This window comes from Heloderma suspectum, chromosome 9, assembly GCF_057233095.1.
Source record: "Heloderma suspectum isolate Gila_16-S chromosome 9, 16-S_ref, whole genome shotgun sequence".
Taxonomy (NCBI): Eukaryota; Metazoa; Chordata; class Lepidosauria; order Squamata; family Helodermatidae; genus Heloderma; species Heloderma suspectum.
This window is the reverse complement of record NC_139466.1, coordinates 1,466,088-1,488,558: the sequence shown is the minus strand read 5'-3', so window position 1 is coordinate 1,488,558 and position 22,471 is coordinate 1,466,088. Positions and strand designations below refer to the sequence as shown.

Sequence of the window (22,471 nt, the reverse complement as noted above, 5' to 3'; positions counted from 1 at the left end):
CCTCTGGACACTTTTTTTTAGGCCAGAAATGTGTGGTAATTGCTGCAGAGGCCCCAGAAAAGGCAGAGAGGCACATTCCAGCTGGGAGCTTACTTCACCTGAGGACAGAGGTGTTTGCAGAGAGAAAGGAAGAACTCAGCTTCCCCACAGATTCTCCTATTTCCATTAAGAAGCAGCTGAGAGAACAGACATTTAACACAAGGTAGCAATATAGCAAACAACAACAGCCCCCAGCCCCTCTGCCCCACTCCAGTTTGCTGCAACGCTCTACACAGCCTCCTCCTCAGGCAACAGGGCAGGGGGCTGCAACGTCCCCACCTAGCCCGCAACTCAGTTTGCAGCAGAATCGTTCAACACGTTTGCATCCTGACTTATATGAAAATACAAATATCCGAAGCAACCACAGCCATGTCCTGGGCTCTCTTTATTTTCCACCCTACAGCCACAGGCCCTCCTTTCTCAGAACTGCTCACTCCAGCAGCCTCTGCAGCAATCCCAGCCCACTTCACAGGGGGAAAGGTCCCCCCCTCGCCCCCCCGGCAACACACAGTTCAACCCCCTGCGGACAAAAGGGTTGCCCTGAACTTGGAATTCTTCCTTCCACTTGCTTCTGAGAAGTCCTTTTGAACCCCCCGCCAGCCTCGAGGGGACAGCCAGGCCTAGGGCACGTCAAAGAGGGAAGGCCCCTCCGCAGATACCTCAGCACCCCTTGGAAAGGCTAAACAGGCAGGGCCAAGAACGGCCTGAGGAGCCGGCAGGGCCAAGAACTCACCCAGCCTCAGGCCGCAACACGCCCTTCGCCTCCTGGCTCCAGGCTGAAGAGCCCAGCAGCGCCAAGTCTGCCCAGGAGAGGCTCCAAGGCTAGCTGGGGCTGCAGCGGCAAGCAGAGCAGGGCTGAGCCGGCCTTCCCCACCAGTGTCACATGAGGTGCAGAGCAGATGCAAGGCGCTCCCCCAGCCGCTCCCCCCGTGGCCTGGCCAAGACAAGGGCCCATTGTGCTGCCAAATGCCAGCAGGGCGGTCCGAAGCCCACGAAGCCTTTGCATGGCTACCGCACGGAGGCCGCGCCCAGCAGCCTGCACCCGGGCTGACCGCAAGTGAGCGATGGGCCGCGGGGTGTTACTTAACCCTCCCCAAACAAGTGGGAATTCCACCCACCTCCTGCCTGAGAATGGCTTGGCCACCAACTTGACACGTGGTCAGGCCCACTCCAGAGAGGTCATGCTTCAAGACCAGGCTCCTCCTCTTGGCAACATCAACCTGCGTGGAGGCCACCTTGTGCTTCCAGGTCCAGCCTCCAGTCTTGCTCTGTGGCTTGCAGATGACTGGGGGGACCTCCGATGGCCTTCATGGAGCCCGCTCCTTTCCTCCCCCCCCCGCCCCGCACAAATGAAGCACAGAGCGAGGGCACTGTGGAGGAGCCACCATCTCTTCCTCTGCTGGAAACACTCAGCGTTTGTGCCACTCGGGCTGCCCCAGGCTCCCGAAGGTCTGGCCCAAATGAGAGCTCCAGGGTGCTCCTAACGTTCCCATGAATCCAGCCATGACATCCCCATGACTGGGGCAAGCAAGGACTTCAAGGGGAAATGCCGCCACTGAGTCCTTCCCGATACACATGTGGTGGTGACAAGCTAAGTGCAATTTGGTGACGGGGGGCCCCTTTCTGAGAACCCCAAACCAAAGAGCAGGGGCCAGCATGGAAAGGAGTTGGCAGGATAGTTCCCCCTCCCCCCCGACCCATCCCAAGCAGACTCAGAAAGACGCGCAGCACAGTGTAGGGATACTTGGAGCAGCACACCATGGGCCAGATCCGTCCCCAAAGGCAGCAAAGCACAACTTGTCCAGGACCGGCTTACAGAGGAGGTGAGAAAGCCAAGACCCTGTCTTAAAGCTAGAGAGGGAGAGAATACACCACTCTAGGATCGGACAAGAATCCAGGGCAGGACCGGTCCTCACCTTTCCAGGTAACAAGAGAGCTGAATTGGAGGAGGGGGAAGAGACACCCACCCATCTTTCAAGGATTAGAACAGGCTGCAAGTCCCAAACAAAAGTCAAATGCTATTGAAGCTCCTTAGGAAGAAGGTTGGGGATGCCCATCCTCAAAAAGGCCTGCCAAGGCAAGGAAGAGAACAGGAGACCTTCAACCAGGTAAGACATTGCCTGCTAGCCTGAGGACCTACAGCTTTGCTTCTGGAGCCTTGGCTGGTTACTGTTTGGCTGCCAGGTACAATGGCCACTAAGCCAATTCAGGATTTAACATCTGAGCTCTCTGTCACACCCCTGCCGGCCACGGGGAGAGCAAATGTGGACGGAGCTTCTCGAATGGGCAGAAACCATTCCACCCCACCCCTGCCACACGCACGCACAGACAAGAGCACCCTCCTCTGTAGAGCCAGCCCCCTGATGCTCCCGATCTCTTTGCTGTGTCACCAAAGCCGCCATGGAACTTCAGTACTTGGCAAAAGGCTGCAGCGGAAAGCGCACAGCTCCACTGCTTGAGCAACGCTATCTGCGGGACAGAACTTTGAAAAACGGAGAAAAACAACCAAAAAGTTACGCCGACGTCTTAACTGATGACCAATCACATGAACCCTACGGGACAGGATGGAATATATGTTTAAACAGATATGTCTGCAAGAGAGCCTGCCATTCGAAATAAATTCAGATTCAGAACACCTTTAAAACAGCCTGTTCTAGAACTATCGGATTAGTAGAAAAGCAAAGAACCCTTTCAATCAGAGAGTGGTGTCCTCAATTTGATTTTTTTAAAAATCTAAATGCTGTTAATTGCATACAGCTCGGCACAGTGGGGTTCTGAAGGCGGGATCTGTCACTGTAACCATTTGGAGTGGAACTGATGAGTGTTCTTTAACTACACCACTTCTGCTCTATATCCAACAGTTTTCCTTGCAGGGAAGTGGGATCAGCTTCAACATCCCACTTAGCTGCTGGAGTCCCATTCCAGATTTTGAAGCAGGCTCCAGTAGCAGGGGAGATCAGCTTTACACAGAATCATAGAATAGTAGGGTTGGAAGGGGCCTACAAGGCCATTGAGTCCAACCCCCTGCTCAATGCAGGAATCCAAGTCAGAGCATCCCTGACAGATGGCTGTCCAGCCTTGTCTTGAAGGCCTCCAGTGTGGGAGAGCCCACCACCTCCCAAGGGAATCCGTTCCATTGTCGTATTGCTCTAACAGTCAGGAAGTTTTTCCTGATGTTCAGCCAGAATCTGGCTTCCTGTAACTTGAGCCCATCATTCCGTGTCCTGCACTCTGGGATGATCAAGAAGAGAACCTGGCCTTCCTCTCTGTGACAACCTTTCAAGTACTTGAAGAGCGCTATCATATCTCCCCTCAGCCTTCTCTTCTCTTCTCAGTCTGCACTGAGCAGGGGGTTGGACTCGATGGCCTTGTAGGCCCCTTCCAACCCTACTAGTCTATGATTCTATGATTCCCATCCTTACCCTTGTTAGCAAATTGTGGGCCATGCTGAGATCCTGAACTAAGAAGTCCCAAATCTCTTCCACCCCTGGAAGAGATCCCTACCTACATCCTACAGGCGATAAGGCGGCAGGATCCAGGTTTGGGGCAGGTCTCAGCCATACAAACACCCCCTCCCAATAATGCCAGGAGGAACAAAGAACCTTTTACAAATTCAAACAGGTCTGGATACGTTTACAATATTCTGAGATCATCCTGATCCGGCACCTTGGGCAGGAGAGGGCAAAACAAGGAGTCGGATTCCATCACCTTGCTCTGAATGTATCAAAAGCTGGCCGTGGAGGGAGGGAGGAATCCTCGCTCAAGCTGTGATGGGGTCCTGCTCTGCTTCACGGGCCAGAGGAGCCTTCAGCACAGCTTAAGAGAGCATATTTGCAGAGTGTGGGGAAAACAGCAAGTTTGGAGCTGCCCTGCAGGGTGGGATGGAAAGGGATGCATTGCCAGCCTCTTCTCCACCTGCCCCCCATCACTTTCCCCCATGCCCTGGACCTCCCCACACCAGTCAGCTAGGACACCAAGCACATAGAGCACAACTATGAACAAAATCAGCACATTCCCTCACAGTGCTGCCAGAGGCTGAGCTTGGATCAGAAAGAAAACAAACAGCTCTGCCTCTGTCCTCTGCTCTGGACCTGCATCCTCTGGATCACAGCCGCTGCCTTTTGGAAATAGAATCCAGATGGGGGGAGGGCGGCATGTGGGAGGCAGCCCTTGAGCCTGGCACACCACACCACACCCTGCCAAGGAGCGCCCGCTCCCAGCTGGAGATACCAGGGGGACGAGAGTCTGCTGGGGAGGAGCAGAACAGCTGGCCCGGACTGCACAAGGCTCTGGAGTTGGAGGCTGTGGCAGGCATGTCTTTGAAGACCTGGCCAGGCAAGCGTGGGGGGGGGTTCCCAGCAGGGTTCCTGAGACCCTTGGAAGCTTCTCAGGGTCTTCTGAGAGAGAGGGGCCCTGGAAGGCGGCTTGCTCACCACCCCCGAGCTCCAGGCCACACGCACACATCCTGGCCCCTGCAACATGCAGCTGCAGAAGGCTGGGGCATGACCCACAGCCCACTCATAGCTCACCTGCTGGGGTGCCTCAGCAGATGAGTCAGGGTGCAAAGTGTTCCATGAGAGCAGGTCGTTAGGCATGAACCAGCAGGTGAGCAGGGGCCACAAGAAACACAACGGTCTCCTCCACCTACTCAGGCAATCCCATGTTCAGCCAGACCAAGATCAAACACACACACACACACACACACACACACGTGTAACCACAAGATGAAGGAAGAGCCTTAGCGGCAGTTCCCGCAGCCTTGCCCCCACTTCACTCCTCTATTCTGCTTCCACCTTCTGGTTGACCCAAGAAGAGAAGATTGTCATTTGGGGGGCTTCTTCCCAGATAAAAACTGTGCATATAGCAAGACACTCTCACTAACACACGCACACAGACACGTACATAAATACAATGTTGGAGGCTGCATAGCCTCCATGACCAAAAAAAGAAGTTCTGCTAAAATGACCCCAGTTGTGATCCATTTATACATTCTGCTCATGCATCTGGTGCAAGCAGACAGTGTCCATGAAGGTTTATGCCAGAATAAATGTGGTAGTCTTTACGGTGCCACAAGACTCTTCATTGTTTTTGTTACAACAGACTCACACCGCTGCTGCCCCTCTGGAAAAAGTTATGCCATGTAAGCAAATGCCTGTAGGCTGGCCCCAGGGCATGGCCTGAGGCACCTGAAGCAGCAGCCTGGCTGAAGCGAAGCGGGGCTGGTCAGGGCCTGGATGGGAGATGGCCTTGGAGGCCCGCATACACTGCCTAGAGATCCACCACGGAAGAATGCAAGCGCAGCCCTGAGGCAAAGGGTTCCCTAGCCCAGTACTGGGCTTTCAGCAGTGGCCAACCGGATGCCTCCGGGAAGCCAACAGAAAGGATGTGGGGAGGCAGGAGCCCTGCGCGCTGCTCCCACTGGCGCCTGGGGGCACTCCCTGTCTCTGACTGCTGGCCCCCCCTGTGGCCCTGCACGGTGAACAGTCCTCGACGGACCCACCCTCCGTGAAGTCGGCTAGCCCCCTCTGAGGCAAGCGGCCGCCACTGCGTCTTGCAGCAGCAAATTCCACAATGAAGTTGTGCTGTGCGAAGAAAGGCCTCCCTTCCTCTCCTCTGAAATGCAGGACCTACCCATTGCCCTCTTATCATTTATTCTTCTTCTCCAGTCTGGAGGAGGAGGCAAGGAGCAGGGAATTCGCAGCACCTTGCTGAACCCAGCCCAGCTATGGCGTTAGAGTCTGTGCTGGGCCAGGCCTGCTTCTTTCCGCAGTCATAAGCACCAGCACCTTACAAAAGACAGAAGAATGCCAAGATCCTCAGAATGCTGAACGGGGCACGAAGCGCCCGATTCTCTCTCCACCCCCCATCCACCCACTGTCCCCATCTGGCTGGAGACTTTCCCACTGGTTTCCGAGAGGTCCCAGTGCCTGCTGCATAACTCCAAAATGCCCCTCTGAGTGGAGGCACCACAACAGTGCCTGGGTCTCCCACAGAGTGCTCCAGTGACAACCGCTCAGGTGCAGGAGGCCAGGCGCCAGCTCAGCCACCCCGCAGCACTGAGCCCAGGCAAGGCAGCAGCAACAGAGGCACCGAACGCCAGGAGGAGGAGGCAGAGGTGGAGCCGCGTCTAGACACCCCACCTGCCTGGCCAGTCTGGGAAGCACATCACTCAGTCACTAATGAATTGCAGGGCCAGGGACATCAGTTTGGAAACGGCTTCTGCTCTCCTGAAACAAGGGATGTGGAACTGCCCAATTGCAAAGCTGCTCAAGCCTGGGATGGGAAGACTGGGCCTGTCGGAGTCACAGCCAGTGAGCAGGGGAACCAAGGAGCTCCCCTTCGCAGTATGCCAAGGGGGCCGTGAATCAGAAGGGAGCACTTGGGGGACGGGGCATTTTGAGCCCTCCGTGAGGCAGTCCCACACCCCGATCCACGTCAGAGGGCCATCGCCACCACACCTCGGGGCAGCCGGGTCATGGCGCCCTGTCAAGTGCCAGCCAAGCACAGCACAGCCTTCCCTGCTCTAGACAGCTCTAATCAAGGATCCAGAGAGAAGCGCCTCAGGGGGCAGCACAGAGGGGAGCCATGAATCATGGGAGGGCTGTGCATCAGCGGTGGAGCGACTGCTTTGCCTGCAGCAGGCCTCAGATTCAGCCCCAGGTTACTCCAGTAGGGGCTGGGAAAAACCCCGCCTGAAGCCCTGGAAGGAGTGCCACTGCTGCCAGTCAGTGTTGGCAATACTGAACTAGAGGAACCCGGGGGATCTGATGGGGGGTCAGGCAGCTGCCGATGTCTCTGTGTTCTTTGGCACAGAAGAGGCCGCCACTCCTACAAAAGCCACCCCTGAAGGAGTGCCAGGTCACCCCCATCGGGGTAATCAGGAGTTGGCAGAACTGCTGGGCTGTCAAAACTCTCACACACTCCCACCCAGAGAAAGTAGCTCTGGCCCCCAGGGAGCCAACAGAGATATTTAACCTCCCCATAACAGACAGACGGGACCGCAAGTCAGGGAGAGACCTTCAGGCAGCAAAGACAAAGGAAAAGGAGTTGCAAGCCAAATGCATCAGGAATGGAGACCCGCTCAGCCAACAGACCCCTACTGGCAGCGATGGGTGCTTGGTCAAGCCCCCCCCCCCCGAAATCTGAGCTCAAAAGAGATGACCCGAACATGCCTGCATTTCGTTTGCAGCATTCAATGCTGGCTACAAAACCCGGAGTTTGGAACTGCTGAGGAGGGCAAAGAAGGAGGTCTGCCCTGGGCCATTCAAGGTCCAGATGGGGAGGATATCCCTAAGATAATGGGGGCTGTGAAGCTCCACGTAGAAAGAACAATAGTCTCAGGGATTTATCAGCCTTGTCCAGCTTCCCCTGCTGCATTCCTGCTATGCTACACTTCACTGCAAACCCAGAAGACGAACACACATGCAGGCCCCCACAGGAAAAGCAGCTGGACAGAACCCACAGACCCCATGCTGTGGGAGGAAGTGAGGCACCCCCTCCCCACTTTCTGGACCACAATGCTACTTGGCAGCCACTGCTCTCCACGCCAGAGTGGGCTGGGGAGGGGGGAAGAACTGCCTGGCGACCCCCCGCAGGGCCCACATTAAGCACGCACAGGGCTTCCTAGGAAGCGTGGAGAGCTGGTCTTCTGGGTGCAGCCAGCCAAAGAGGAGATGGGAAAGTGGAGGAGACCCTGCCCTCTGGACCTGACATGTGTCAGTCAGGGTTCCCCCCAAATAGAATCGGGGCAGAACCAAGCTGCACCAGGACATTTGGAGAATGAAGCAGCAGCAAGTATTTTGTTCTGCCCACAGGACCCAACTTCCAGAAAGCGGGGGAGGAAAAGGGCAGGGCTAGTCCTGAGCGCGCAGAGAGAAGGGAGAGTGCCGCCTGACAGCTAATTATGGCACAAAGAGGCCCTTGTTCCCGCTCGGACTTTGCCAGGGAGGAAAGGGAGATGCTTGCTGGCCCTGGCATCTTGGCCTGCCACACCAGCTCAGGGAGGGACTCCCTTGGCACCCCAAGGAGAACCACAAGCCCCCCTGAAACCCTGGCCTCTTGCCCCACCAGCCCAGCCCAACACCGCATCTCTCAGGCATGTGAAAAACACAGGAAAACAATTCAGATTTGCACCAGCCACATGATCAGCCAAGCACTTGCAACCCATTTGCACAAAATGTGGAAGTCTCCTTGCAACTGAAACCAAAAGCACTGGGACACTGCGGGGTGCAGACAATAAGCTCTGTGGAGAAAGGGGGAGCTTGAGCGACCTCTTGGAAGCCTTCCTCCAGTCTTTGCCAGGGGCTGGCCGTGTCTTTTTCCAAACACACCGTGGCAATCCGTGAGATCAGGACTTGTTCTGCTGCTGCAAACCAGGAGGAACCGGAGCTCTTTCAGAACTCCGGCCTTGGGGCCCAATGCCAGGATGCCACCCTGGTTCAGCAGCCTGGCCTGCTGTCACACCCCACGGGAGGAAGGAGTTGCTCTCAGAGCAAACCCTGGGCCAGGGATGTGGCGCTAAGCAGAGCAGGGGGCCTCCAGTTGCTGCTGGACTGTAACACCCATGCTGGCTGGGAATGATGGGAGTGGGAGTCCAATGACATCTAGAGGGCATCAGGCTGCCTACATCTGTGTTAAGCCAAGGAAGAGATGGCGACTGCACACAGACTGGGGACTGGCTCACGGTGCTTCATTTCTCCGGACATGGTCCGTGCCTGCCTAGTTATGGCTACTCAGGACCTACAGCCAGCAGGCTGTTTTCACCCCATGAAGCCTCCCCATGCAGCCCAGCAAAGACCCCCTGCCTCTCTGAAGACCTGCCCCCCAGAACAGGCGAGGGGAGCCATCTCTGCTGGGAGCCAGTGCCTGGAGCACCTTGCATCTGTATGCATGGAGTGTGTATGGGGGTGAAGGGTGTGTGTGCGAATGTATACAATGGAACCCGCTGCCTGGAGAGGTGGAGAGCCCTCTGCCACTGGACACCTTCAGCCAGCTGCCAGGGATGCTTCCCTTTCTCACCATTTCACTTGCGACAAAGCTGACACCGAGGGTGGAAAATTGCTCCCAGGGCTTTGACTCTGCTCATGTTAAGCTTTGCTCACTTGCAGGAGAAAAGAGTGCTCAGGCAATTTCCAAATGTCCAGGAAACAAAAACAACAGCCATGGGAGCTGGCTGATGCAGCTACTTCAGTATGCAATGGCCATGGGGGGAGGCGGGGAGAATGGACCTTGCTGCTCCAGCCCTAAATGCTGTGGCTTCAAAGTGAATTCCTGCAGCTGGAGCATATGGCCGTCTCTCCAGGAGTCAATGCAGGCACCTCTTGCCTTCACACAATGAAGTGGTTCCAAGGGAGGGCTGGACAGACAGTGCATGCTAGATGCGCTTTACAAGAGAGGCCAATCACAGGTGCATCCCACGGAGGCTCCCTGCCAGCCTCCATGCCCTGAACTCTCCTCCCTCCTGCAGGGCCTAGTCCAGCCGCGGGGGAAGCAGGGCGCTCCATCCAGGGCGTGGCCTTGCTTCCCCCCGGAGCCTAGCACCACTGCTGGCAGCAGAGGGACAAGGGCAGTTAATCATTCACCCTCAAATGACCATTCCTGCTCAGCACCCAGCCACGGGGGAGCACAATCGGAGGAGTTTGGCCCAGCGCCACCCACCCCAGGCCCGCCTGCGTGGCAAGCACGGAGCTGCTGGAGACAGAGGCTGCTCAGCTTTCGCCCCCAGAGGGGCGGCTTTCCAAGCCAAGCCCATGTTCCACCAATGCACATGAGCAACACTGAACAGGAAGCGACTGAGGGAATCGGTGGGGCTGCGGCCCCCACCCCAAGGCCCACGTTGGGTCTGATGCATCTCCTGGCAGGGAAAGGCATCGGTAGCCACCTCCAGGTTCCCCTGATGCCTCTCTGTAGCTTCCCAGCGGGTAAGTGGTAGGGAGAAAAATCTGGAGGCCGGGGAGCGCTGCTGCAGTGTTTGCCTGCACTCCAGGGGGTCCAGGCGAGCCCTTCATCCCCCTCAGGTGGACCCATTCCCACTGACATCTTGGAGAGTGGGGCAAGGAGACAGGACAGCCCTGACAAGAAACACAGCAAGCCAAAGCTTGGAGGAAGCCAGCCAATAACTGGGGGCAGCCTGCAGGAGAAAAGTGCGTTCCCAATTCTCTCCCAAGATGCATCCCAAGTTCTCTCAGAGCTGCTTTTGTGGATGCCTCATGGTTAGCAATCTGCAAGTACACTAAGAGAGGGAGAGCTGTTCCTTGAGGGAAAGCAAATTATTTAAAAACCCAGAACAATGTATTTCAGTCTTACTCCCTGCTGATCCTGCACTCACAATCACTAAAAGAGAGGCCTGCTCCTGTGTGCATGTGGATTGTTCGATGACGGCGGCATCGGGGACAATCTGAACAGCTGGAGCAGCTTCAGGTGAGCTTGGGTTGTCCAGGTGGACAGGCGGGTCTCTCCAAGGTCTTGGGCTGGGAAGGGGCTTCCCAGCCCTGCACCTCGAGGCCCTTTTAATGGGAGCGGATGGCGGCTGAGCCTGGAACGTTCTGCATGCAAAGCACGTCCTGCGCCTGCTGTGTCACAGTCACTCCCCCAAATGTTTGAAACTAGGAAGCTGCCTTAGAGCCAGTCTTCTGAGTTCGTCCTTTATGAGCACATGTTATTTTACTTATTCTCCTTCATTTTAATTGTACAATCAGGGCCCTGTGTGATACCCAAAGAAGCAACCAAATCATTTTAAAGATGAAAGGAGGGCTAAGTAACATAAACGGTCACTGTCACGATTATGTATGTCCTTGGGTCCACCTGGCCCGGGACTGTCTCCTCTGCAAGGTCTAAGGCGGAGAAGGGTCTTTCCACCAGCCCTGCAGGCTGAGATGCCAAGGTCTGAACCCAGGACCTTATGAACATTGGAAGCTGCCCTATACCAAGTCAGACCCTTGGTCCATCTGGCCCAGTATTGGCAACACTGAGGGAAGCAGTGGCTCTCCAGGGTTTCAGGCAGGAGTTTTCCCAGCCCTACCAGAGGACTGCCAGGGATTGAACCTGGGGCCTCCTGCATGCAAAGCATGTGCCCTGTCCACTGAGCTATGGGCCCTCGTTGTGTGTGCACATGCACACACACCTATAAGTCATCCCAGGTCACCCACAGCAGAAACGGCATAGCTTCTTGGCTACTGGGCCCCTTTGCCATCTCCATGGAAAACAGCCTGTAAGAAAACGGATAATAATCAGAAATGCTTTATCCACTTTAGATCTTCAGCCGCTGAGGCAGGCTTGCCAGGAAGTTTTGCAGGCAGGAGAGCTCTTATCTACATCACACAAGACAGGGTAGGTTACCCCTCTAAGAATTGCCATAGCCAAATATAATATGGTGCTTGGTGAAGGAAGCCCCCCAGGTTTGCACTGTACAGAAATGGGATTACTCTACACAGATCTTTCTGTAACTTTCAGAGAGGAAAAGTCTGTGGAGGAGGATGGCAGCCTGCCACTGAACCCAGGAGATGCAGGAAAGGCCTCAGGCATTTTGGGAAGAGGGCAAAGTGGAGGAGGAGTCTGGGAGTGACTCTTCCCTTGCATGCATCAACAGGACTTCTATGGAAACTGGCTGGCACTTTTGCACTGCTGCAAGCAACAGCCTCCTGGCACACGACCAGTCCATCCAGCATGGTCAGGCCTGGTTATCAGGCCTCCCCACTGGTCATGAAGGAGTTTCTGTGGAGGCTTAAAGCAAACACAAGCTGGGTAAACCAACACTTCAGGAAATGTTTTTAAGGGAGTTGGAAGGGGAAGAGGGAAAAGGCAAAGCACAGCAGAAGGCCTCTTTCATGAAAACAAGCAGTTTTAGCAGGAAAAACACCAGGACTCTCCTGTGGAACCAAGTTCAGGGAGACGGAGGCTCCCCAAAGCAAGGCAGGAAAGGAACACACCGCAGGTCAGCCCTCTACAAAGCCACCAAAGCCCAGCAGCAAAGGATGTAGGGTTGCGGCATCGACATGGGACTCCCCCTGTTGCATCTCCACTTTTGTGGAGGTTCAGCTTTACGGTTCCTTCTTCATCCCCATGCAGGCTTCTCAAGAGATACACGTGTGGGGGTGGAGAGAGAACGGTCGTCCCTGTCTGCAGGAAATTCCTCTTCCCTCCCTAAGTTTTCCACATTTTTAGACAGGATCAACACTGGCCCTTTCCAAGGCTAGCTACTGGCTAGCTACTAGCACCGGTCTTTCCATTTCCTAGGGTCAAGACAGACAGGAGGGCCAAAGCACTTTGTGAGTGGCCCGGTGATGGATCGCCACCTTGAGCCCTCGTCTCTTAGCCAGCAGGAGTTCTCCAACAAGGGCAGCAGAGCTGAGAGGAGACCCGTCCCCTAGATGGTCCTTGCTACTGCCACCTACTGAGCTGCCCCCACCCCCAGGAGCCAGGTGAGCCCACCAGGTGGAGGCCACAGGGAGAAGCCTCCAGCGGTGCCGCAGAACACCAAGGGGCCGGGAGGGAAGGCCAGCTTCTCAGGCAGGCGGGTCACTGGGCTCCTGCTGGACAAGCCCAATACTCAATCACCCACGCATCACACCTGGCTGCTTTCATTTCAACAACACGAGGGAAGCTGGCCTTCCCCAACCTGGTACCCTCTAGACGTTATGGACGACAACCCCCAGCACTCCTGCTATCCAGAAGGCGCCAGGTTGGGGGAGGCTGCCATAAGCCAACTTTCAGTCCCTTGCACCAACTTCCTCTCAAACACAGCTGGCTCCATCCCCACAGCTACATTGTGTCTTGGCTCATGGGACCAGGAGTCCTGCGGGGCCAGCCCATCTAGCCCAATGTCCTGCAGTCAACAGCGGCTGGCCCTACGCTCTCACGGGAAGGCCACAAACAGGGCACAGATCTCCACGCTGCTCCAAAGGGCACCTCAGTGGACCAGGCCCAGAATGCCTGCTCCCTCCAGCAGAGGGTGGGACTGAAGCCCGGAGCAACCCCAGAAGACCCCATGGAATGGCACAGGTCACCAGGAGCAGTTAGAGAGTAAGGTTTACCGCAAAAACAGCAGAGTGGTACAGCCCGTAATGAAGGGCGACTGCCAAGACCCTATCTCCTTCCCCCCACCCCAATGGCTGGGTTACCCACACCACTGCCAATCTGTTCAGAAGAAGGATTGTGGAAGAGCGGAGCCGCCTCCGCAGCGACCCTCCCCGCGACCCTCCAGAGGCCCAGGAGCTGGACTTGTGAACAGGGTCCTGGCGCCGAGGGCGCCCTCCCCCGGCCGGCCCTGCCTGGCCCAGCCCTGCGCGCCCTGCCGGCAGGGGAAGGGCTTCTGCAGAGGTGCCCGCGGCCCCGCGCGCCCCCAGCCGCCCAGGACAGGCGCCTCTAGTCCTGGGCAAGGCCGCCCTGCCTCGCTCCCCCCCCGGCCAGACCCGCCGCCTGCGGCTGGCTCCTGGACAGGCACAGACTTCCCGAGGCTAACAAACGGCGGACGCTGGTTGGAGCGGGGCGCGCACAGCGCCGAACAAAGCGCCGCGGAAAGGCCGCTCGAGAGCGCGCGAAGCGGGGGCGGCGGCGGGAAGGGACGAAGCAGACAAAGGGCCGAGGGGCGCGGGAGCCTCGGAGGCAGCGGGGGCGCGCCATCGCCCCAGCTCCGCCGAGGAAGGCGCGGGGCGGCGCGGCGCCGGACGGAGCAGCTCCCTGGGCCGAGGGCGCAGCCCAAGTCCCGCGCCCGGCCCGGCTGCAACGGAGCGCCGCGGCGGGAGGGGGCTCACCTTGGAGACGATGAGGGGCCCGCCGTGCTCCAGCCCGCCCTTGAGGGTGAAGCCCCAGGGCGCGCCGCCCGCCAGCTGCACGTGCACGTGCTGGAAGGGGACCAGCAGCCGGCTCGCCAGCCGCGCCTCGGGCTCTGCGTCGGGCTGGGGCCGCTGCGCCTGCCCCGGCGGCCGCTCCATGCCACCATCCCGCAGCCCGCCAGCGGTGACGCGCGGCCGCGGCGCCCGAGGGAGTTGCCGGTCGGGCCGCGGCGGCGGCGCGGGCTGCTGGGCATCAACGGGACGGGGCGCGCCCGCCCGCCTGGCTGGCTGCGTGTGGAGGGGCGGGCCGGGCCGGGCCGGGCCGAGGCGCCCGTGGTGGGCGTGTCGGGGGCGGGCGAACCCGGCCCGGGAAGAGGCGCAGCCGGGCTGGCCGTGCGCGCCCACACGGCGGGCTGCGGCCTCGGAAGTCGGCCTTCCCGTGGCGGCGCCCGTCCGCCTCTAGGCCGCTCAGCCACGCATCCGGGAGCGAGCAGCTTTGTCGCTCAACGCGAGGGCCGGAACCCTCGTCCGTGTGAGGGCCGCGGCCTTCGGGCCGGCCGATGCAGAGTGGCGAAAGGGCTACTCCGGTCCGTAGCCTTTCCCAGACTTCACGCAGCAGCCCTGCCCGGCCCCGCAGTTCCAGGGTTTGGGGAGCAGGAAGGGATCGGGCCCGCGTTGGCCCCACCCATCCCGACCTGGTGGTTTTCATCTACAGCGTCGCACTGTAGGGAAAGGGAGCGACGCGCGCAGCGGCTCCGGGTTAATCCTCATCGGAAGCGAAAGGGTGGCGTTTGGCGGTGCGTCCTGCGAAGGGGCGAACCAAGGCGTGGCTTGGGAGAACCGGCTTGTTGTTGTTCAGTCGTTCAGTCGTGTCCGACTCTTTGCGACCCCATGGACCATAGCACGCCAGGCCTTCCTGTCCTGCGCTCTCTCCTGGAGCGTGCTCAAGTCCATATTCATTGCATCCGTGATGCTATCTAGCCATCTCATCCTCTGCCGTCCCCTTCTCCTTTTGCCTTCAGTCTTTCCCAGCATCAGGGTCTTTTCCAGGGAGTTTTCTCTTCGCATTAGGTGGCCAAAATATTGGAGCTTCAGCTTCAGTATCTGTCCTTCCAATGAGCACTCAGGGTTGATTTCCTTTAGGATGGACTGATTTGACCTCCTTGCAGTCCAGGGGACTCGTAAGAGTCTTCTCCAGCACCACAGTTCGAAAGCATCCATTCTTCGGCGCTCAGCCTTCCTTATAGTCCAGCTCTCACAGCCATACCATTACTACTGGGAAAACCATAGCTTTGATTAGACGGACCTTTGTCAGCAAGGTGATGTCTCTGCTTCTTACTATGCTGTCTAGGTTGGCCATAGCTTTCCTCCCAAGGAACAAGCGTCTTTTAATTTCATGGCTACAGTCACCGTCTGCGGTGATCTTGGAGCCCAAGAAAGTAAAATCTGTCACTGCTTCCATTTCTTCCCCTTCTATATGCCAGGAAGTGATGGGGCCAGACCCCATGATCTTAGTTTTTTTAATGTTGACTTTCAAACCAGCTTCTGCACTCTCCTCTTTCACCCTCAACAAGAGGCTCTTGAGATCCTCTTCGCTTTCTGCCATTAGGGTGGTATCGTCTGCATATCAGAGGTTGTTGATAATTCTCCCGGCAATCTTAATTCCGACCTCTGATTCATCCAACCCGGCATTTCTCATGATGTACTCTGCATATAAGTTAAATAAGCAGGGTGACAATATGCAGCCTTGTACTCCTTTCCCAATTTTGAACCAATTGGTTGTTCCATGTCTGGTTCTTACTGTTGCTTCTTGACCCTCGTACAGGTTTCTCAGGAGACAGGTAAGGTGGTCTGGTACTCCCATCACTTTAAGAATTTGCCACAGTTTGTTGTGATCCACACAATCAAAGGCTTTAGCATAGTCAATGAAGCAGAAATAGACGTTTTTCTGGAATTCTCTTGCTTTCTCCATGATGCAGCGAATGTTGGCGATTTGATCTCTAGTTCCTCTGCCTCTTCGAAACCCAGCTTGTACTTCCGGTAGTTCTCGGTTCACATACTGCTGAAGCCTAGCTTGTAGGATTTTGAGCATCACCTTGCTGGCATGTGAAATGAGCGCAATTGTGCGGTAGTTTGAACACTCTTTGGCGTTGCCCTTCTTTGGAATTGGAATGTAAACTGACCTTTTCCAGTCTTGTGGCCACTGTTGAGTGTTCCAGATTTGTTGGCATATTGAATGCAGCACTTTAACAGCATCATCTTTTAGGATTTTAAATAGCTCGGCTGGAATACTGTCATCTCCGCTAGCTTTGTTGTTACTAATGCTTCCTAAGGCCCACTTGACTTCACTCTCTAGGATGTCCGGCTCAAGTTCAGTGACCGCACTATCATGGCTATCAGGGACATTCAGATCTTTCCTGTATAGTTCTTCTGTGTATTCTTGCCACCTCTTCTTAATCTCATCTGCTTCTGTTAGGTCCCTGCCTTCTTTGTCCTTTATCATGCCCGTCTTTGCACAAAACGTTCCCTTGAGATCTCCAATTTTCTTGAAGAGATCTCTAGTCTTTCCCATTCTGTTGTTTTCCTCGATTTCTTTGCATTGTTCATTTAAGAAGGCCTTCTTGTCTCTCCTTGCTATTCTCTGGAACTCTGCATTCAGTTGGGTATATCTTCCCCTTTCTCCTTTGCTTTTCGCTTCCCTTCTTTCGTGAGCTACTTGTAAAGCCTCATCAGACAGCCACTTGGCTTTCTTGCATTTCTTTTTCTTTGGGACGGATTTCGTTGCTGCCTCCTGAACAATGTTACGGACCTCCGTCCATAGTTCCTCAGGCACTCTGTCTATCAGGTCTAATCCCTGAAATCTGTTCCTCACCTCCACTGTATATTCATTAGGGATATGATTTAGGTCATACCTGAACGGTTTAGTGGTTTTCCCTACGTTCTTCAATTTAAGCCGAAATTTTGCAAGAAGCAGCTCATGATCTGAGCCACAGTCAGCTCCAGGTCTTGTTTTGACTGACTGTATGGAGCTTCTCCATCTTTGGCTGCAAAGGACATAATCAATCTGATTTCGATATTGACCATCTGGTGATGTCCATGTGTAGAGTCACCTCTTGTGCTGTTGGAAAAGAGTGTTTGCTATGATCAGCATGTTCTCTTGGCAAAACTCTATTAGCTTTTGTCCTTCATTTTGTACACCAAGGCCATGCCTGCCTGTTATCCCGGTGATTTCTTGACTTCCTACTTTAGCATTCCAATCCCCTATGATGAAGAGGACATCTTTTTTTGGTGTTAGTTCTAGAAGGTGTTGTAGGTCTTCATAGAACCGATCAACCTCAGCTTCTTCGGCCTCAGTGGTTGGGGCATAGACTTGAATTACTGTGATGTTGAATGGTTTGCCTTGGATTCATACTGAGATCATTCTATCATTTTTAAGATTGTACCCCAGTACTGCTTTTCCCACCCTTTTGTTGACTATGAGTGCTACTCCATTTCTTCTAAGGGATTCTTGCCCACAATAGTAGATATGATGGTCACCTGAATTAAATTCGCCCATGCCTGTCCATTTTAGTTCGCTGATTCCCAAGATGTCGATGTTCAATCTTGCCATCTCATGTTTGACCACCTCCAGCTTACCTTGATTCATTGATCTGACATTCCAGGTTCCTAAACAATATTGTTCTTTACAGCATCGGATTTTCTTTTCACCACCAGACACATCCACAGCTGAGTGTCCTTTCGGGTTTGGCCCAGCTGCTTCACTCTTTCTGGCGCTACTTGGAAATACCCTCTGCTCTTCCCCAGTAGCATATTGGACACCTTCCGACCTGAGGGGCTCATCTTCCGGCGTCATATCTTTTAGCCTTGTGATACGTTCCATGGGGTTTTCTTGGCAAGAATACTGGAGTGGGTTGCCATTTCCTTCTCCAGTGGACCACATTTTGTCAGAACTCTCTGCCATGACCTGTCCGTCTTGGGTGGCCCTGCATGGCATAGCTTATGGCTTCACTGAGTTACGCAAGCCCCTTCGCCACAACAAGGCAGTGATCCATGAAGGGGTGGGAGAACCGGCTACGTTCCAGCAAAGCGATGTGCCGCACGGCATCTGCGCCTGTGCAGAGTGCCTTTCACCACTACCGCCTCGGCCAGCTCCGAGCCGCCAATATCCGCTTTGCTGGGAGAACCAGCTACGTTCCAGCAAAGCAAATATTGGCGGCTCGGAGCTGGCCGAGGCGGTAGTGGTGAAAGGCACTCTGCACAGGCGCAGATGCCGTGCGGCACAATTCTAGGCATCGTTGCCTGGAAGGAAGCCCCGCGACGTTCAGTGAAACGGCCTCCCTTGTTGCTTCCCCCGCTCCCCGCTTGAGGTAACCCGTACAAGATTCTTCCCCAGGGTTCAACACTCGGTGTCCAGATGATGCGCCTTCGTTCTCAGATTGCTCCGGAGTAGCTATCGCTGCCCGGCTCCGTATGCACAATCACTGCCCAGTGAAAACTGCCATAAATCCCGGGCCGCGGGGGCTCCAATTCTGCTTTCAAAGGGGAAAGAGCAACTGCTTTCGGTGTACTTTACGCAGCCTCTTTTGCCCACGTTCTCCTTTTTAAATGCAGTGACGCCTGACTATGAAGGAGAGAAGGCAGCTGGGAGGGGGGGTGTTAAGAGGACTGGCTGAACCTGGGGGCCGCTGCGCTGCTTGGCCTGGGCCCAGCTTGCTTAAGAACTGCGAGCCAGGGGCGAGCTGAGACGCACGCATCCTTGCCCTCGCCACCTGTGCCTATCTACATTTCAGTCTGCCACTTACGTTTACTCTGAAGGAAGTTGCTTGTTGTTGTTCAGTCGTGTCCGACTCTTCGTGACCCCACGGACCATAGCACGCCAGGCCTTCCTGTCCTGCGCTCTCTCCTGGAGCGTGCTCAAGTCCATATTCATTGCATCGGTGATGCTATCCAGCCATCTCATCCTCTGCCGTCCCCTTCTCCTTTTGCCTTCAGTCTTTTTGCACTAAGGGGCTAATGGGGCTCTCTTCCTGGTGAGCAGAGGGGGGGCTGTGAGGCTCTCGCGTCGTCTTTAGGGCTGTGCGGGCTGTGATCAGATGCGTGGAGATGCGGCTATGGACGGGGAGGCGCGGGGAGCGACAGCGGAATAAGCGGCAGAGGACTTGGAGGCTGCGGGGGGGGGAGGAGTCGAAGCTTGCAGGGTTGATGGCCAGTCTGTTTGGCTACAGATCTGATTGCCCATCTCAAAAACGATAGCAGAGAGCTGGATGAGGTGCAGAAAGGGCGCCCTGAAGGATCGGGCGGGGCAGGGGTGCGGGGAGCGACTTCCACAGGAGGAAAAGCTGAAATGTGTGGGGCCCTTTTGATTAGCAAAAGGCACTGGCAGTCAGTAGGTGGGACGCAATAAGCTTGAGGCTTGTGAAATAGCGGCTGGTGTGGAGAAGGTGGGCAGGAAGGCTTCTTCACAGTTACAAGATGGGGGATACGTGGCTCAACAACACTACAAGCGAGAAGGATCTTGGAATGGTTGTCGATCACAAGCTAAATATGAGCCAACAATGTGATGTGGCTGCAAAAAAGGCCAATGCTCTTTTGGGCTGCATTAATAGAAGTATAGCTTCTAAATCCTGGGAAGTACTAGTTCCCCTCTACTCAGCACTGGTTAGGCCTCACCTGGAGTACTGTGTCCAGTTCTGGGCCCCATGCTTTAAGAAGGATGCAGACAAACTGGAGAGGGTTCAGAGGAGGGCAACGAAGATGACCAGGAGACTGGAAACAAAGCCCTATGAAGAGAGACTGAAAGAACTGGGCATGTTCAGCCTTGAGAAGAGAAGACTGAGGGGAGATATGATAGCGCTCTTCAAGTACTTGAAAGGTTGTCACAGAGAAGAAGGCCAGGATCTCTTCTCGATCATCCCAAAGTGCAGGACACGGAATAATGGGCTCAAGTGACAGGAAGCCAGATTCCGGCTGAGCATCAGGAAAAACTTCCTGACTGTTAGAGCAATACGACAATGGAACCGATTCCCTTGGGAGGTGGTGGGCTCTCCCACACTGGAGGCGTTCAAGATGAGGCTGGACAGCCATCTGTCAGGGATGCTCTGACTTGGATTCCTGCATTGAGCAGGGGGTTGGACTCGATGGCCTTGTAAGCCCCTTCCAACCCTACTATTCTATGATTCTATGATTCTCCATCTCTTGGGACGCGTGTGGTCATTAAATGGCATCACTAGCCTTCGATGAAACTGGGATTCACTGCCATGAGGGGGGGCTTAGCTGGCTTCCAGAGGCGATTTGGCCCACTGATGGAGGTGGCGGCCGGATCAGGGCTAGGCGCAGCCTCCGCCCAGGGGAGCTCTGCATCCCTGCTCCCCGTGGAGCGTCAGCAGAGGGCGCTGTTGCCGTTATGCTCTTCAGCCCTCCTCCTTGCGTGCCTTCTGGTCCTGGAGGCCTCTGTGCAAAGTCGCAAAATGCTGGTCTAGATGGACCTTTGGTCAGATGCAGCAGGGCCCTGAGGTACCCCACCCTGCCACCTGGCTGCTTTGCCAGCCCCCCTGTGAATTATTCCCTTTGGTCCAAGGAGTTGGACTTTCTCCCCCTGATACACCGAGAATCAGCAGCTCGGGCAGGTTTATAACCCTTGTCCCATGGGACAAGCTGTCTGGGAGCAGCTGTCTGAGGCTGACTTGTGGGTTTGGGATGAGAAAACACCCACTCTGTGCCCAGCTTCAGTGCCCATGGGTGCATGTGCACTGCCAGAATCAAGCTTGGGGGGGGGGGAATAAGCTTTCTCAGAACACACACCCACCCACTGTGAACCAATGTGGCAGTGTTGCCTAAGGTGCATAATTGGTCCAAGAACACCCCCCTCCCCATTCCTCCAGCACAGGGAGCAGACAATCATTAACACAATCCTGGGAAACAGCAGCTCTGTAGAAAGTGTGTGGGGGGGGATGCTCTGGACATAGGATTGCCCCTGTCTTTGGTTGGCTTCTGTGGTGCAGCCAGAAACTATTAACCTGGACATCAGGAGTAGAGAAAGGAGACCGATTTGAACTCATGGTCAGCCATAGAGCTGGATTGCAGTGCCAGCACTTCCTCGGGCCTAGAATGTGGAGTTGCTGCTGAATCCTAGTGCCTGAAACACATTTCTGGTCAGGTTCTGGGTTCCTGCTATTGCAGAATGGGGTTCTGAAATCTGCACTGCTTTGAGAGGCCCTCTGGCCCACTGATGTCGTTTTTACAAGCTCTGAGCTTTGAAATGGTGTGTGCTATCCATGTAAACAAAGAAGAAACCAAGAAGACCAAGAGTTCTGTGGTGCCTGAAAGATTAATGTCTTGCATTTTTTACTGAGCTGTGATTGGCAAGCGCTTACCTCATTGGCTCCATGAAGAGGGCGGAGAAAGCGTAGCACACCCTTCTGGGTGCTTCTGCATGTACATTGCATTCATATGCTACTTATGGGGCTCCCACAGGCACCTGCGGGGCTGCTGTATGAACAGAAAGTTGGACTAGGTGCACCCTTGGTCTGATCCAGCACAGCTCTTTGGTTCTTACAACAGACAATAACTGTCCCGTTCCATGTAGTTTTTGCCTATGATAATTCAACTTGCAATGTATTAGTCTTCAAGGTGCTGCAGGACTCTTTGCTTGCTTTGCCGCAAAAGGCTCTCATGGCTAGTCTCCTAAAATAGTGTGACATGCATTCTGAACTTGAATGTGCTGTGAAAGTCGTATTGCCTGAAGCAGTGAGATGGAAGGGAGACGAGAGGGCTGCCCAGCTGAGCAAGATGGACGGAGTGGTCCCTACCTGAGCCCCCTGCCCTGGTTTTCTAAGCAGCATTGGTTGAATGTAGGGGACCAATTAGGTGCAAGCTTATCATGGTGTGCATGTTACAACCCTTGGTGAGCCTGTTGGGTGTATTTATTTATCCTGCCAAGTGGTGTGGAAAGTCTTCTTGTTGTTGTTGTTCAGTTGTTCAGTCGTGTCCGACTCTTCGTGACCCCATGGACCATAGCACGCCAGGCCTTCCTGTCCTCCGCTCTCTCCTGGAGTGTGCTCAGGTTCATATTCATTGCATCGGTGATGCTATCCAGCCATCTCATCCTCTGCCATCCCCTTCTTTTGCCATCAGTCTTTCCCAGCATCAGGGTCTTTCCCAGTGAGTTTTCTCTTCGCATTAGGTGGCCAAAATATTTGAGCTTCATCTTCAGTATCTGTCCTCCCAATGAGCAGTCAGGGTTGATTTCCTTTAGGATGGACTGATTTGACCTCCTTGCAGTCCAGGGCACTCGTAAGAGTCTTCTCCAGCACCACAGTTTGAAAGCATCAATTCTTCGGCGCTCAGCCTTCCTTATAGTCCAGCTCTCACAGCCATACGTTGCTACTGGGAAAACCATAGCTTTGATTATGCGGACCTTTGTCGGCAAGGTGATGTCTCTGCTTCTTACTATGCTGTCTAGGTTGGCCATAGCTTTCCTCCCAAGGAGCAAGCGTCTTTTCATTTCATGGCTACAGTCACCGTCTGCGGTGATCTTGGAGCCCAAGAAAGTAAAATCTGCCACTGCTTCCATTTCTTCCCCTTCTATATGCCAGGAAGTGATGGGGCCAGATGCCATGATCTTCGTTTTTTTAATGTTGACTTTCAAACCAGCTTTTGCA

At 55.1% G+C, this 22,471-nt stretch overlaps 1 protein-coding gene across 2 annotated transcripts in view; it reads right to left on the bottom strand.

Moving 5' to 3' along the window:
• SHROOM4 (shroom family member 4) overlaps positions 1-14,178 on the bottom strand; it is a 38,901-nt gene extending 24,723 nt beyond the window's left edge. For both annotated transcript variants that reach the window (XM_084813406.1, XM_084813407.1), the window contains exon 1: positions 13,791-14,178. In XM_084813406.1, coding sequence (XP_084669532.1) covers positions 13,791-13,970 — 180 coding nt within the window. In that variant the 5' untranslated portion in view covers positions 13,971-14,178. The remainder of the gene's footprint in view (positions 1-13,790) is intronic.
• Between the last annotated feature and the right edge of the window lie 8,293 nt (positions 14,179-22,471).